The sequence below is a fragment of the Acartia tonsa genome, chromosome 11 (genome assembly GCF_053477335.1).
Source record: "Acartia tonsa isolate MP-2025a chromosome 11, ASM5347733v1, whole genome shotgun sequence".
NCBI lineage: Eukaryota > Metazoa > Arthropoda > Copepoda > Calanoida > Acartiidae > Acartia > Acartia tonsa.
In genome coordinates, this window is record NC_137270.1 from 40829732 (window position 1) to 40844439 (window position 14708).

General features: G+C 32.5%; 3 protein-coding genes across 3 annotated transcripts in view; all 3 read right to left on the minus strand.

Annotated features, from left to right (window-relative positions):
• The window catches only part of clu (clustered mitochondria protein homolog), a 32877-nt gene extending 32791 nt beyond the window's left edge, over positions 1-86 (minus strand). The window contains exon 1 of the mRNA XM_080177256.1: positions 1-86. The gene's annotated coding sequence lies outside the window, so the exon portion shown is untranslated.
• On the minus strand, positions 1-7279 carry LOC145332300 (uncharacterized). The gene is made up of 12 exons (XM_080177269.1): positions 7166-7279; positions 6266-6360; positions 5618-5709; positions 4979-5026; positions 4119-4187; positions 3308-3350; positions 2909-2980; positions 2623-2688; positions 2089-2147; positions 1307-1433; positions 474-552; positions 1-91 (listed from the first exon to the last, which is right to left on the minus strand). Exons 1-11 carry the CDS (start codon positions 7209-7211, stop codon positions 478-480), a joined length of 792 nt encoding a protein of 263 aa, XP_080033395.1. The 5' UTR covers positions 7212-7279; the 3' UTR covers positions 1-91; positions 474-477.
• The window catches only part of LOC145332297 (E3 ubiquitin-protein ligase MIB1-like), a 24844-nt gene continuing 17357 nt past the window's right edge, over positions 7222-14708 (minus strand). Inside the window, exons 21-22 of the mRNA XM_080177262.1 lie at positions 11281-11415; positions 7222-8381 (exon numbers count right to left, since the gene is read on the minus strand). Coding sequence (XP_080033388.1) covers positions 11301-11415 — 115 coding nt within the window. The 3' untranslated portion in view covers positions 7222-8381; positions 11281-11300. The remainder of the gene's footprint in view (positions 8382-11280; positions 11416-14708) is intronic.

Genomic DNA, 14708 nt, shown 5'->3' on the forward strand with positions numbered 1-14708 from the left:
CCTTTAGACTCCTGTAAACAAAAAAGGTAACATGTCAATAATTCTTAATCTATTTTTTATACCTCTATTTTCAGCCTTGAATATATTTACTCTAAAATTATAAGTTTTTGGATTTTTAACTTTTAGTTAGGTAAATAAGATTTGCTTTAAATTTGTATCAATATTCTTCGCTCAATTAAAAACAGGTAATGTCAAAGTTTGTGAATTATATGGTATTCCTTGGCCCATAAACAGGTGCACCTTATTATTTACTAGTACAATCGTGGGTTGACTGTTTTATGTCAATTTAATTAAGTTAGAAAGTTTTGGGGAAAGTTTACATAGCTACCGAGAAGGTTTTAAGCAATTTCACTTTTAAATTAAAGTCTTAAGGTCAGTTTTAAGCTATTTTCTGCTCCTTTCTCCCTCCTCGTATAAAGAATGCTAATAGTTCATAAACAATGACTTTTCATCATGAGGAATAACTTATATTCCTCATTAGCTTGGTCTATCTTGTTCATCATCATAAGCCTTCATCTCTATTAATCGTTCCAACGTTGATTCTAATAAAAACTAAAAAGAGTTAATAGTAACATTTAAATTCTAATTTTTCTAATAATAAAATCATACTATGTCTATGTATAATTCAGGGATCTGAAAGGATAAGAAAATGACCGATAAATTGATGTACATCCATAATGATGATACACAAAATTACCCAATCGGCAGAATATAATTAGTTCTTGAAATGTCCACATTCAACTTAATGAACCAACCAATCAAAATTCAATTAAAGTCCCCAGAGTTTTTGAACCAACGAAAAAGGATAACGTTATTATAAAACTTTAGGGACTAGTGTAATAAACAGCCCAATGTCCTCTCCCTTCATGACAAAAATTACATAACCTGGTAAAAATTAGCAAAAGATATGGAATTACCTTATGAAAACTTATTTTAATTTCTAAATTAAGTTACCTACTTTGCTTAAATTTAAAAATTGTTAAAGCAAAAAGTAGGTTGCGGGTAAAATCCGTAAAGGTGTGTGTTTTAAGTAGAACGAAAATATTCACTAAATATGTGTATTTATTATTGAAAAGAACTACCTATAGACAAAAGAATTTTTAAAAAAATTTTACATATTTTTTTATCGTTCTACTACTGTTTTAAACTTAAAACACACAACCTTTACGGATTTTACCCGCAACCTACTTTTCCCTATCCCCCTAAATGTGCCTATCTAGCAAAGAAACCCCTTAACTATTTTCTAAAAATCAAAAGGAAATATCCCCCTTTAATTTTGTCTAAATGTTACTTTTCACATCCTAACCTTTGAATAAATTTGGTGAGGTGGAACTGACAATCTAAAGAAAAGCTTTGTAAAATAATTTCTAATCTTGACAGACAATGGAATGTTGTCGTTGTGTTTCATATTCGTGGCTGCGTCAATAAACAACTCCTGCAGTTATTATATCCATTATTAACAGAATGGATACAGGATATTTGTGGATTTAACATCCAATTAGTTTGCTAAAATAGAACTTATTCATTGGTCAGTTCGTTCCTACAGTAGGAGGGGAGGGATGGAGTAAGGAGGTGGATGGTTGAATTAGCTTCGAATATCACTTTATTAGAGTACATGAAAATGTGGTGCAACATCCAAGTAATAATAGGTATATCGATTTTAACAAGGATGATTACATTCAAAAATAGAGAAGTAAAATAAAAGTACATAAATAAAATAAGGGAGGTACCTAGGAAAGTAGATTTTTAAGAGAAGGGGAAAGGAAGGGAGAGAGATAATATTGCAGATTTCTTAAGGGATAAGACAATGGACTTCAGATTTCTAGCCTATAGACTATAATCTAGAAAGCTATCTAAGCAACTCCATGATTGTAATTTTTTTTGAATTTTATAGTATTATTTTGAACTACAACAATCAGTCTATTAATTTGATTTTTAAAATCCGAAATGGCGATTCCTAAAGTAGTATGGTAAATACAGCGTTAAATTAGTTATTTCTATAATAAAATGGCATTATTTAGCTAAGTTTGTGTTACTGTTTTTAAATACTCAAAATTTATATTTGTTAATAATGGATAAATCCTGGATTCCTTTGGTTTGGATGTTATAAAATCTTCCACCGATGGTGTTTGAGATCCTGGTTGCGGCCTGTTTCAAAAAGTTTCAACATTTAAAAAAATTAAACAAAGACGATTATTTCCAGTTAAATTAAATTATCCTATTGAATTAAGTATTAGGAATTTTTTTGGTCTGAAGCTTAAAATCTTAATATTTGCTAAACCGATTTGGTTTTCTATTTTAGGTAAGCGTCACACAGGTCCTGCACTGGTTTTAGGCTACTATATTTTAAGATTCAAGTCTTGGGATAGTTTTTAGCTACTTTCTCCTTTAAATACAGAACCCCTAGATGTATCATAATGTATGTATAATAGACATTTGTCAAAAAAAACCTTAGATTTAATGATTATTATTAGCTCGGGCCTTCAGTCCATAGGGGCAAACAAATATAACAAAAGGGTTATCCTTTTAAGTTTTGATTTTACTATCCGCGGGAAGATATCTTATAAGTATTTTATTTATCTCTACTGAAAAACTATCTCAATATAAACACAGTAAAACTTTCCTCGGAAAACTGGAGCCAAAATAAATAGTATTATCCCTAACTGGAACACAAAACCATGTTGTTCCCTTCATTTCAACATTAATGAATAAAGAAATAAGAAATAAAATGTTGCGCGACTTACGGACAGACGGACCAAGTATAAAGAATAGAAAGAAAAAGCTTGATCAAGTTCCCTCACATTTTTTGTTGAGAATTTTTAGCTTGGTAACCAAAACAAAAATTGTATGATTTTTTTATTACGTTTCAGAAATACCTATTTATTTTTATTCATTTTGATATGCCTGCCTTAATACCACCAAACTCCCACTGGAAAAGAATTTCATTCAAGTCTCGCTCAACCACCGTCCACACAAGAACCTGGGGGGTTTTATGCCATTTTTACAACCCCCAGTACAGAAATATACTGAATCATTTCAGACTTTTTAAAAAACTTTGAAACTATCCGGATACCTAATATTGAAAATATCCGGATACCGGATATTGAAACTATCCGGATACCGGATATTGAAACTATCCGGATACCGGATATCTAGCTGATTTATAATGCCGGATATCCGGTTATCCGGTAAGTTGCCGGATATCTGGTAAGTTGCCGGATGTCGAAGGTTGGCCAGATATCCGGCCCAACACTAATTTGGACATAATTGAATTTCTGTTGGTTGTAAAAATGTCAGCATATCTCACCTTGTCCCCTTCCTTGAACTTGAAAGCTTTATAGTTCAGCAATCTGGAATCACATCAAGTCAAAAATTAGGATTGGGCCGGATATCTGGCCGGCCAACCTTCGATATCCGGCAAATTACCTGATATCTGGCTGGATAACCGGATGTCCAGCATTTTAAATTCGCCGGATTTACGGTATCCGTATAGCTTTATTATCCGGTATTTTGCCGGATATTGAAAATGGCTGAATATCCGGCCCAGTCCGATTGACAAAAATACGCAGGGATCTTAAGGGTTCAGACAATGGACGATTAATTGATGTAAATCCCCAATTATGATAAACAAAACTACTCTTTGAATATTGAAATTATTAGTGGAAGGTTTGAGCACTACTAGTTTGAACTAAAAATCAAGATTTTATTAAAGCCTCCTTAGTTATCAAGGCAACAAATGTGAGAACGTGTTTTCTCGTATTTATTCGAAACCGATTTATTTTCTATGGATTATAACCCATTCTCATCCATACGAAAAAACTATATCTATTTTTCTCAATTGATTTTTTTTTAAAGAATGACAATCGCATTTACCCCATTTAATGTTCCAAAAAATGGGAAACAAGGGAGCCATTGAGTGTTCCAAACGAGTGTTCCAAAGTTCAGTAGGGTAAGGTTTTTTTAAGAACCCACCTCAGTTTTGTTAGACCGTGCCTTCGGCATCTCGGGGCTAAAAAACTGGTTTTAATATCCGCGGAAAGCTATTTATAATACAATGCCAGAACTATTAAAACTTTGGATAAAAATAATTTTTTTTCTTCGTATTTTCGACTTAATCCCTAGAATCGTGTAGGCCGCTTCCAAAATTTTTATCTTTTAATAACTTCTTTAATAAGGGCTTCTCAAATCTGGTAAGATCAAATATATTTAAGTCTTTTTACTTGTTAACCGCTGAACCGATATGTTTCTCCTTTACAATTTCGATTCTCATAGGTCCTGGGAAGGTTTGTAACCATTTATGGGGAAGGTACCACAAGCATACCAAGAGCAATCGCCCCTAGAAAAATGCCCATTCTCCCTCCCCCCGAAATTTTTTTTATTTTTTTTCAAAACGAAAATTAAAAATTGAGGTAGATGTCTGTCCCTCCCCCTCCCCCCCAAACAAACAAAAAAATATGTGCACCTGGAGGCCTCTGGGACTAGGTGCTTAGCCGCTAGTAAACAAGATAGTCGTAAAAAGGGGCGGGGGGGGGGGCGAAAGTGACACTTTTTGAAGCCAAAACTAAAAGTCAAAGGAACTCAACTAAAAAAAGAGTTACAGGTCTGACATTTTGCATGGCAGTTGCTTTATAGGGGTACAATATGGAACTGTGAAAAAACGGCGGCGCAACCGCCGAAAACCGCCGAGAAAAGGCAAAAAAAAAAATTCGGCGGGAAACGGCGGTTGCGCCGCCGTTTTTTCACAGTTCCATATTGTACCCCTATAAAGCAACTGCTATGCAAAATGTCAGACCTGTAACTCTTTTTTTAGTTGAGTTCCTTTGTTGACTTTTAGTTTTGGTTACAAAAAGTGTCACTTTCAACCCCCCCCCCCCCCTTTGAAAGATTTACCTACTGCAATTGCAAATAAATGTTCAATAGACAAAAGAATTAAAGAGCAACTGCGCTCCTAACAAGAACGTTCATATTTGATCCTGACCTTTCAAATACTCTGCAGGTAAAAAATGCTCTGGCAACGTCTGTAGCACTACAGTGTATGAGTTTTTAGTATACGTGTTTATTCAGATTTTCATATTTTTTGGGAGATTTTTAAAGTGATGCTTTTCTGTAATTAGGGTCTGAACGTCCTTCCGTACGTTAATTTAGTTAATTTGGGGATGTTTGAATTTGTCATTTCGATTTGAAACTTTAATTGATGATTCCTATAACATTTAGGTACGATGTAGCAGCAATTCTAGTCAACACTATGTAACAAACATGATGGCAATATTTTTTTGTATAATATAAATATCCTATTTATCTATTCTTGTAACAATGATTCCTAGTACAACAAGGTACAATATTTTAAACGAAGCATCTCTAAAATCAAGTCCTAAACATGTAAATATGTACAGAATCATGTAATAAAACTATTTTACAAGTTTATAACAATTTTCAGACTTAAAAAATGAAATTATCTTTTATTGCCATTAAAAGATGTATTCTAGTTTATGTTTATAATGTTTTGAATAATATTTTCAATTGTCATTTATTAAGCGACTTTTTTACCGCGTAATTCAACTGCTTAGGCTAATAAATATATCTGAGGTGAACAAAAAAAAGCATACTAAAAACTCTCCTTATTTCTTTGCTGCTCCCAGTGCCTTGGACTAATTTGAATCTTTTAGGAAGCTCTATACTATAGGCATCTTTGTATTCTTTAATTCCTTCCTAAAAAATATGTATCGTATAATAAACGACCTGGAGGCATAGCACTTAAAAGACCTAATTAACCAGGATGGTCATGGGGAGAGGCTAAACACGTTCCAAGGACAGGACCTCATGGAAGAACAGGGTAGCCGTTTTTTTTTCTGGACTACATAGTCAAGAAGATAGACGTGCCTAAACTAAAATATCCTTTTTAAATAACTGTGATTTTCAGTGTCAATCATTAAGTTTCTTCCTAAAGTGTATATAAACTCTTTGCATCATTTGGAAATTAAAATAATGTACTCTTTGCATCAAATAAATCAAATCCTAAAATATGGACTCTTTGTACACACAGGGATAAGACAATAGCCAATGAATTGATATTCATCCCCAATGATGATTTACAAAATTATCTTATTTGTAGATTACAATTAGTGTGGTTAAAACGTTTGAACACTTAACTTAATGCACCAACCAATCAAAACTCAATGCTTGTCCCAAAGTTTTAGAACCAACTTGAACTAATAAGAAAATGTTACTACAAAACTTTGGGGACTAGTTCAATATTATTGTTTACCTGGCTTTGATGTTTCCCTAGGAGTGTGTAATTAGGAACTTTGATTGATTGCACAACTTGGTTTACTCTGTTACATGCTCTGTACGATAGAAAACCTTTCGCCAATATAAGAGTGTCAAAGATTTGGTCAATAGAATAAAATTTCCAGTATATTGGCAGGGTTATAACCGGTTCGCAGCCATACTGGAAAAAAATGTATATCATCGTATTACTGACAATTTTAAAAAAAAACTAAAATAAAAACATAAGATTTTTTATTTAAATATCCGCGGTAAGGGGGGGGGGAGTTCTGACACATTTGCGTAAAACCGGTATATTAAGGCTTTATCTTTGGACTGAGAGGATAGGTTATCAGGGTTTATCCCTTCTTATATGATGAATTTTCACAAGTTTTAAGATTTTTTTTTTGAAGAGTTAGAGGTCAGCTTATGAAACAAAATGTGCATGTTTTTTCTTCAAATATGTGAATAACATTCAAAAAGATGCATATTTTGTTTTATAAGTTGACCTCTAACTCTTAAAATTTTTTTTTTCAATTTTACCTGTACAGAGACCACCTGGAGGCCTGGAGCTCCGGAACCTGGAGGCCTATCCAAAAAATCTTAAAACTTGGGAAAATGCATCATGTAAGAATGATTTTATCCCTAATAACCTATCCTCTCAGTCCAAAGATAAAGCCTATATACCAGGTTTACGCAAATGTGTCAGAACTCCCGCCCTCCCCCCTTAAACCCCGACCCAAATGGTTGGGGGCAACCAAACCCAAAAATTATAAAAATTTGATTACTTCCCCTAAAGCCTTTGAAACGCCTCATTTTACCCTTTCAAAATAAAAGGCTAAGGCGTCCGTTACTGTATAGATGGTTCCCAATTTAATATTAACTCTTTGACAATCCTGACCTAAAGCGGATGCCCCAGAAAGGACCACAACTTTTAATATCCCCATTTTTAATATCTGAAATTTTCTATATTATATTTCTTTTCATAGCTCCTTTTCTGTTTGACAGAATTTATTTAAGTAGTAGTTTCTAACACTTATTATAGGACTTTTTAAGCTAAACAAGAAGGTTGGTATGAAATAGCTACAAAAATGACCAATTTTCTGTTTAACAAAAATAGTATTTAGGTAGTTATAAGTAAATTTATATTTTTCTTAAGTATTTAAAATACATAACAATGAGATAGGAAGGTAATTAAAACTAAAGAATCGACCTCATTAAAATTAAAAAATATGAAATTCATAAATCTTAAGGGACAGTGAAGATAAATGAATATACACCCCCAATTACAATAAACAAAATTAACTATCAATTATGTAGATTAAAAACTTTACAACTTTAAGTTACAGTCAATTGTCCCTCCTTACTCAGGTTATTAGGAGATTTTTAGTTAGAATTTAGAAGATTTTTTTGGTAAAAAATATTTTTGGACAAGTCACTTTTCTGATTCAATTTTAAGGATAATTAAGTTTAATGCCAACTATAAAACAAAACATATTAAAGTTAAAATAATGCCTAAGTTTAAAAATTTTAATGTGTTATAGGTAATTTTAATAAATAAATGCTTCTTATAATATTAAATAAGAAAAATACTTAAGATTAGATATGTTTCATTTCTTATAAATCATGAAAACAATTTAATTCAACAAGTTTCCAGGGATTATTAGGGATAAGACATTGGTCGATAAATTGATGTACATTGATACAAAAAATACCCCTTCTGTAGATTTCAAAAAGTGGTTAAAACGTTTAGAAACTCAGCTTAATGACCCGACCAATCAAAATTCAATATAATCCCCACAGTTGTTAAGCCATCAAAGAAGACAGTTTTATAATAAAACTTTAGAGACTAGTGTCATAAACATCCCAATGTCCCCTCCCTCCCTGATAAATATCCCTTTCAAATTACTCTTTATATCTATCTGTTTGTGCGAATCATACATATAAATTGTATTCTTTACAAAAGGTGAGTTTTGCTGCTGTTAAGATCTCAATAACTATTGAACTAATTGACCTCTCTCTATTTTGGATAAGCTTCACATATGTCCTGTGATGGTTTCAGGCTATTTATACTCTTATTTGAGTCTTTGAATTGTTTTGGGCAATTTTTCTAGCCCCTTCGCACTATGTGCCCAGCCAATGCAAAAACTCTAAGATTCCAAAAAATGCATTTTTGAATATTGACCAATTTTAAAGTTTTAGGTGAATCTTTGTCATATTTGAGAAGGATTCCCAAAGCTAGAGGTGAAAATATCAATTACTTATGATTTTACAGCTTCGAAAAGTAGCCTACCTAGATATTTAGGATTTTGTAATAAAAGCCTGCCTATTGAAATTACATTTTATATGCAAACTTTAAATTATCGTCAAACTACCAAAAATTGAGCTACAGTAATATGTTATACCTTTTTTGAAAGCTTATTGAATATACTATACGATTTTAAATTAGTTTTTATACATTTACTTATAAAACTTATGAAAAAATTGATGTCAAAGCAGCCCCCCTTAATTAATCAGGAATTATAATATTTTGTAATGTTACTCTCAACTTCAAATAGTTTGATCTTTTTTCAGCTAACGATGCCGCATATCAGACCTTTACACATGTTTAACCAAGGCACTCAGTGAATGAATCCCATTGGTTTCAATGGCGGCATCGTTAGCTGAAAATTTTTTTTCGCATTTTTGTAGGAGCGGTCGGACCCATTTTATAGCAATTTTACACAAAAAAGACAAATTAAAATAACTTTTTACAAATCATTTTATCGTGATATTTATAGTTCTCAATGCAATTTTTTGATACAATCCCTTATTCTTATTGCTTAAAGTCTTTTAAAAATATCCTTGCCCCCTTACCCCCGGAGTGTGGGGGGAGGCCCCCCCATGCACATGCCTAGAAATATTTATTTTAATTTAAGCTATGTAATCGAACCTGTTGCTTTTAATCAATTACCATTCTTTTTAAATCAAATGAATAATATTTTAAATGTTTAAATTTGATAAAACTAATTCTACCTATTCAAACCCATATGCACGCCCTGAAGAATTAAAAGAGTTAAGCAAACTTGTAAAGAAACTTAAAGATTTAAGCAAATTTGTTAATAAATGTATGAAGGCCTAGGGATCTAAAGGGATAAGAGAATGGCAGAAAAATTGATGTACATTACCAATAATGATACACAAACTTACTCTTCTGTAGATTACAATTATTGGTTGAAAAGTTATGAAAACTCAACTTAATAAACAAACAAGAAAATGTTAATGTAAAACTTTGGGGACTAGAGTGATTAACAGCCTAATGTCCCCTTCCTTCCTGATAAAGGCCCTATTGCAGACAATCAATCCTTTGATTGCAAGGCCTTTGGATTAAAGTTTTTAGTGCTTTTGGGGTGATTTGTGATATATTTGCTTTTATTTTTAAAACAAGAATTGTTTTGTCTATAAGTAGCGCAGCAATAATAGGTAATTTTTTTTAGTGATGGGAATCCGGATCCGGAATCCGAATCCGGAATCCGCCCAATTTTCGGCCAATATTGGAATCCGAATCTGGATCCGGAATCCGTTTTTTATAGCGGATTCCGGATTCTAAATTGGTAGGCTAAATTTAATTTAAATAGGTTAGAAATTACCAAGCACATTTTAAGGACATACGTAGCACTTAAATTTTTTAATTTATTAATGTGATGTAAATGTTTTAGTTATGCTGGAAGTCAACACTTTAAACAAATCAAGGCTTAAACCAAGTAACATAGTGATAAATAAACGAAAAAAGCTATCCCTCTGTGACGGACGGCCTTTTAAAATACTGCTAGAATCCGGAATCCGAATCCGGAATCCGCCAAAAATAAGAATCCGGAATCCGCAAGAATCCGTCACTTTTTTTGACGGATTCCTTCAGAATCCGAATCCGGCCCAAAAATTCGACGGATTCCCATCCCTAATTTTTTTAATGAAAAAGTACAGTAAAATGGGTTATAGGAAAATAGAAAATTATTTAACAAAATGTTATTAACATGTTTCCTTGTTTATAGTTATTAATGTCAACAAATCAAGGGATTTAAAGGGATAAGTTAATGGCCGATAAATTGATGAACTTATCCAATGGTGATACACAAAATTACCCCTTCTGTAGATTACAATTAATGGTTTAAACGTTTGGACACTCAACATTTGAAAAAAAAACAATTAAAATTCAGTAAAAGCCCCTAAAGTGGCTAAAGCAATGAATAATAAAACATTAATATAAAGCTTTGGGGACTAGTGTAATAAACAGCCCAATGTCCCCTCCCTCCTTGAAACAAATCAATTGATCTATAAGTATTTCATTGATAATTTATTTACGGGAGGGGGGTGACTTGAAACAAAACATACCAGCAATTTTATTTTGGGCGCTACTCCCTTAGTTTTAGAAATTGGGTAAAATTTTTGGGTTGTGTCACCAATCTCCCCAAGTTTTGGAATCTTAAAAAAATCTGCGGCGGAACCGCCGTTCAAGGCCGTTTTCCGCTACCAATAAATATTTTTTTTATTGCATTTCTCGCTGAATTAAGCAATTTGGAATCATTATTTTTTTTAAATTTCCCCCTATAACCAACCCTGTGAGTGTGGGGGGACTTCATTTTCAAATTCTCATTTATCAAGGTATACCTTAAATTCAGTGCTTCTCTTGTGCTTTTAATATATTGGACCCAAATCGTTTTAGGGTGTCACTAATCACACCAATTTTTGGTATTTTGAAAACAGCGGCGGGCCCGCCGTTTTTAGCCGCCGCTGCAAATTTTTTTTTTTGCATTTCTTGCCGAATTAGGCCATTTGGAATCATTTGAGATAATGTTTTTTTTTTTGGCGGCAGAAAATGGCTGTTAACGGCGGGAGCGGCAATTCCGCCACCATTTTTTTTAAGATATCAAAACTTGGGGTAATTAGTGTCCCAACCCAAAAGATTTTACCCAATTTGAAGCAAAATTAACAGATCTATGAGTTTTTGTTTTATTTTTGAATTCTGGGCACACAGTGCTTCGCTATGGGCGTATCCGCTAGTATAGCAATATTCTTCTTTCCACAGGTTTTCTGCAAATTGGACATTCACTCATCCTGTCACCACACATCTGGCAAGTCCCGTGGCCACACAGGAATATCATGTTCTTCAACCTGGATAGATATATAGATAGATATACACATCTGACATGTCCCGTGACCACACAGGAATATCATGTTCTTCAACCTGGATAGATAGATATTTAGATTATTAATATAAATATTAATCTATCCATATATAGGCTGAGGGTAATGTAAATACTTAATAGATTAAGTAAATCAACGATAGATTAATAAATAGATTTAATACCTAAGCAACCCATGATTTCAACACCATAATATTATTTTGTATTTATTTTTGAAAATAAATTTAACGCTTTCACAATTTTAAAAATCACTTAAATATTTGGTTCAAAATCACTTTAGTTTATCTATGTATAATAAACATACATCAAATGCACATATTAGGCTGTTAGTTTTTTAACTGAAGTTAACTAAAAAAGAAAGCAAGAGCTCAAAATCTCACATTCTAATGACAAAATACATGTGTTTGGGTTTATAGAGTTTACTTAGAGTAGACTTCCACCTGAGTGACCCTAAATATATTGTGTACAATTACAGCAGGGATCTTAAGGGATAAGACAATGGACGATAAATTGATGCACAACATTAAATATGATAAACAAAATACCCCATCTGTAAATTAAAATTATTCGTGAATACAGTTTTGTCACTAATGGAATTTTTAAACACAATCAATGGTTAATAAATTTATCATAAGTTTTTAAGCCAAAAAATGAGAATTTGAAAATCAAAATAAATAACAGTCCAATTTTCCGTCCCTTAGGAACTAAAACATGAAATATTTTTTATTTTAACGCAGATTCTCTATAACCAGATAATTTTCAATAGGCACTTTGTTAAAATAAGTAAAAGAACAACGTTGATGTTTACCGATTTGTTGACATTACATGCCGCCAAAAAAATCTATGTAAATATTATAAGTATAAAAATATTATGTTCTATTTAAGACAACTTTTTAAGGGATTATCTTAAAATTACATATTCCCTCTCTTTTTTGCAATAACCTTTCCTTTACTGTTTTATTTTATGATTGGTCTATCACTAATAAATCTTGTGTTTAGGACATCAGCGAGCTACATCATAGAGCGGTCAGCTGATCCCATACTGTACACAGGGGACCGGGGAAGGGTTGAGGGGAAACGGAGGAGGAAAATGGAGAAAACGGAAGGGTTAATGGGTAATGGTGCGGGTAAACGGAGAAAGGGGAAGGGTCAAGAACGGGAGACGGAAGTGGAAGGGATAAAAAGAGAGGGATTGCTGAAGCAAAAAAAAGCAAGTTCATCAAAATGTCTCTAATTTAAAAGAGAGGGGAAAAGAAGGGGGAAATGTAAGGAAAGGGAAAAGAGTTATAACAAAAAGTATGTGAAACGAAGGATTATTCCAATAACTTATTATATCAAATAAAACCATTTCTTCATATTTTAACTCCACCCATTTCCTATATCCTGAACTTTCATAAAAGGATTAACATAATAAACTTACCCACAAAGTACAAAATTGTGTAGCTTGAAAATATTAAAAGACAGATTGGTGAGTTAGAGATATGACAACTGACGATAAATTACTATTCCCCTCAATTGTGATTAACAAATTCTATTTTTTGTTAGTTTAAAAATTCTTGATGGATTCTTACTCCCTCCCGCAGCTAAAGGATGTTTTGTTAAGAGGGAGCAAGTGCCACCAACCAAAATATCTTTTTTGATTCTAGGACCTATAAAAAGCTTCACTTTAAAGGAGAGGCAATACGGTTTAGGGAACAGCAAAATCTTACGTGTGAATTACAAACAGACAAACAAACAAACATCTCTTTTGTAGATTTGTCAATTGGATTACATCTTTAATTAAGACTTAGTATTCTACTTCTGATATAAAGTAGTAAGGCTTTTGTCTGTCCGTTAAGACCTCGACAACAACTAAATAGTCTTTGGATGGTTTCAAGCTATTTCTATAACTCACCCTACTATTAATTTCGAATACAGAGCCCCTTGATGCTAGGGCCACAGTCACTGGTAAACAAACTTTGAGTACACACTATATACAATGAAGAAAATAAAAATAATATTTAAATGAAAACAAAATTAAAAACTTGTTTTAAACTTGTAAATATGCAATGCACTGTTATTGTTGATAAAACATTTTATGTAAATCACTTTAAGTTGACATTTCTAACAACAAAAATCTTTTGATATTTTACTTTTCACGTTTAAAAAGCACTTTGTGTTAATAACATTTCTCGTATTCATTCGAATCCGGTGGATAGGAACCGGTTCTCATCCATACGAAAAAACTATGTCTAGCATCGTATTATATCCAGCTTTCTACGAATATAAAAATGTACAATCATAAGATTAAAACCAGTTTTTTTAGCCGGTGCCTTCGGCGCCTCGGGGCTAAAAAAACTAGTTTTAATCTCATAATTGTACTTTCTATATCCGCGGAAAGCCGTTTATAATACGATGCGAGAAATAACTATTCTATCACTTTTAATAAAATTGGCAGAAATCTTAATTTGTTGAACTTTAAACTTGAAGAGAGTAAGTTTAAAACTGGAAGATTTTCAGTAAGATTACACAATCCGGCTAGCACGGTTTTTAATAAAATTAAAATCTTTTTTTTTTCAAAGAATTTTTCCATACAACAGGGTTGACATTACCAGAGATAATATAATAGCCTATAAATTATTGATATAACACAAATTTACCCTTTCTGTAGATTTTAATTAGTGGTTGAAACGTTTGAATTCTCAAAACATTGGGGACTAGTGTAATAAACAGCCCAATATTCCCTTCCTCCCTAAGGTTGACAAATATTTTAAAGGGATATAACTTTTTAAAGAGGGAGTAAAAAACACACAATGACCCAAATTTTTTGGTCGCTAATAACAATTCTTAGATAAAGATGCATAAAAAATATTAAACTCTTATTCTATTTCTAGAGTTAGGGACCCCGCATGGGGTTACGCATAGGAAAAAGGAGGGTAGGCTTTAGTGTTCGACAGGAACTTTGAGGGAATGCACCCCTTTAAATGTTTTTTTTGTGCCCTATTATATATTTTAAGAGAAAATAAAAAATAAAATTATTGAGATTAATATTTGAGAACTGACCCAATAGCCATCTTAAATGGAGGAATCAGAGGTGATACTCCAAACCCACAAAAAAAACATTTGCAATTAGATAAATCTTCAAATATTGATTTTTAAAAAATCATGATTATTGTTGAAATAGGACAACTTTATATTATTAACCATTTGACAATGCGCTACCATAGGCAGAATGTTGTAGGTTTTAATTGATGGGGTGGTAATTAAAGTAAAAAAATGTAG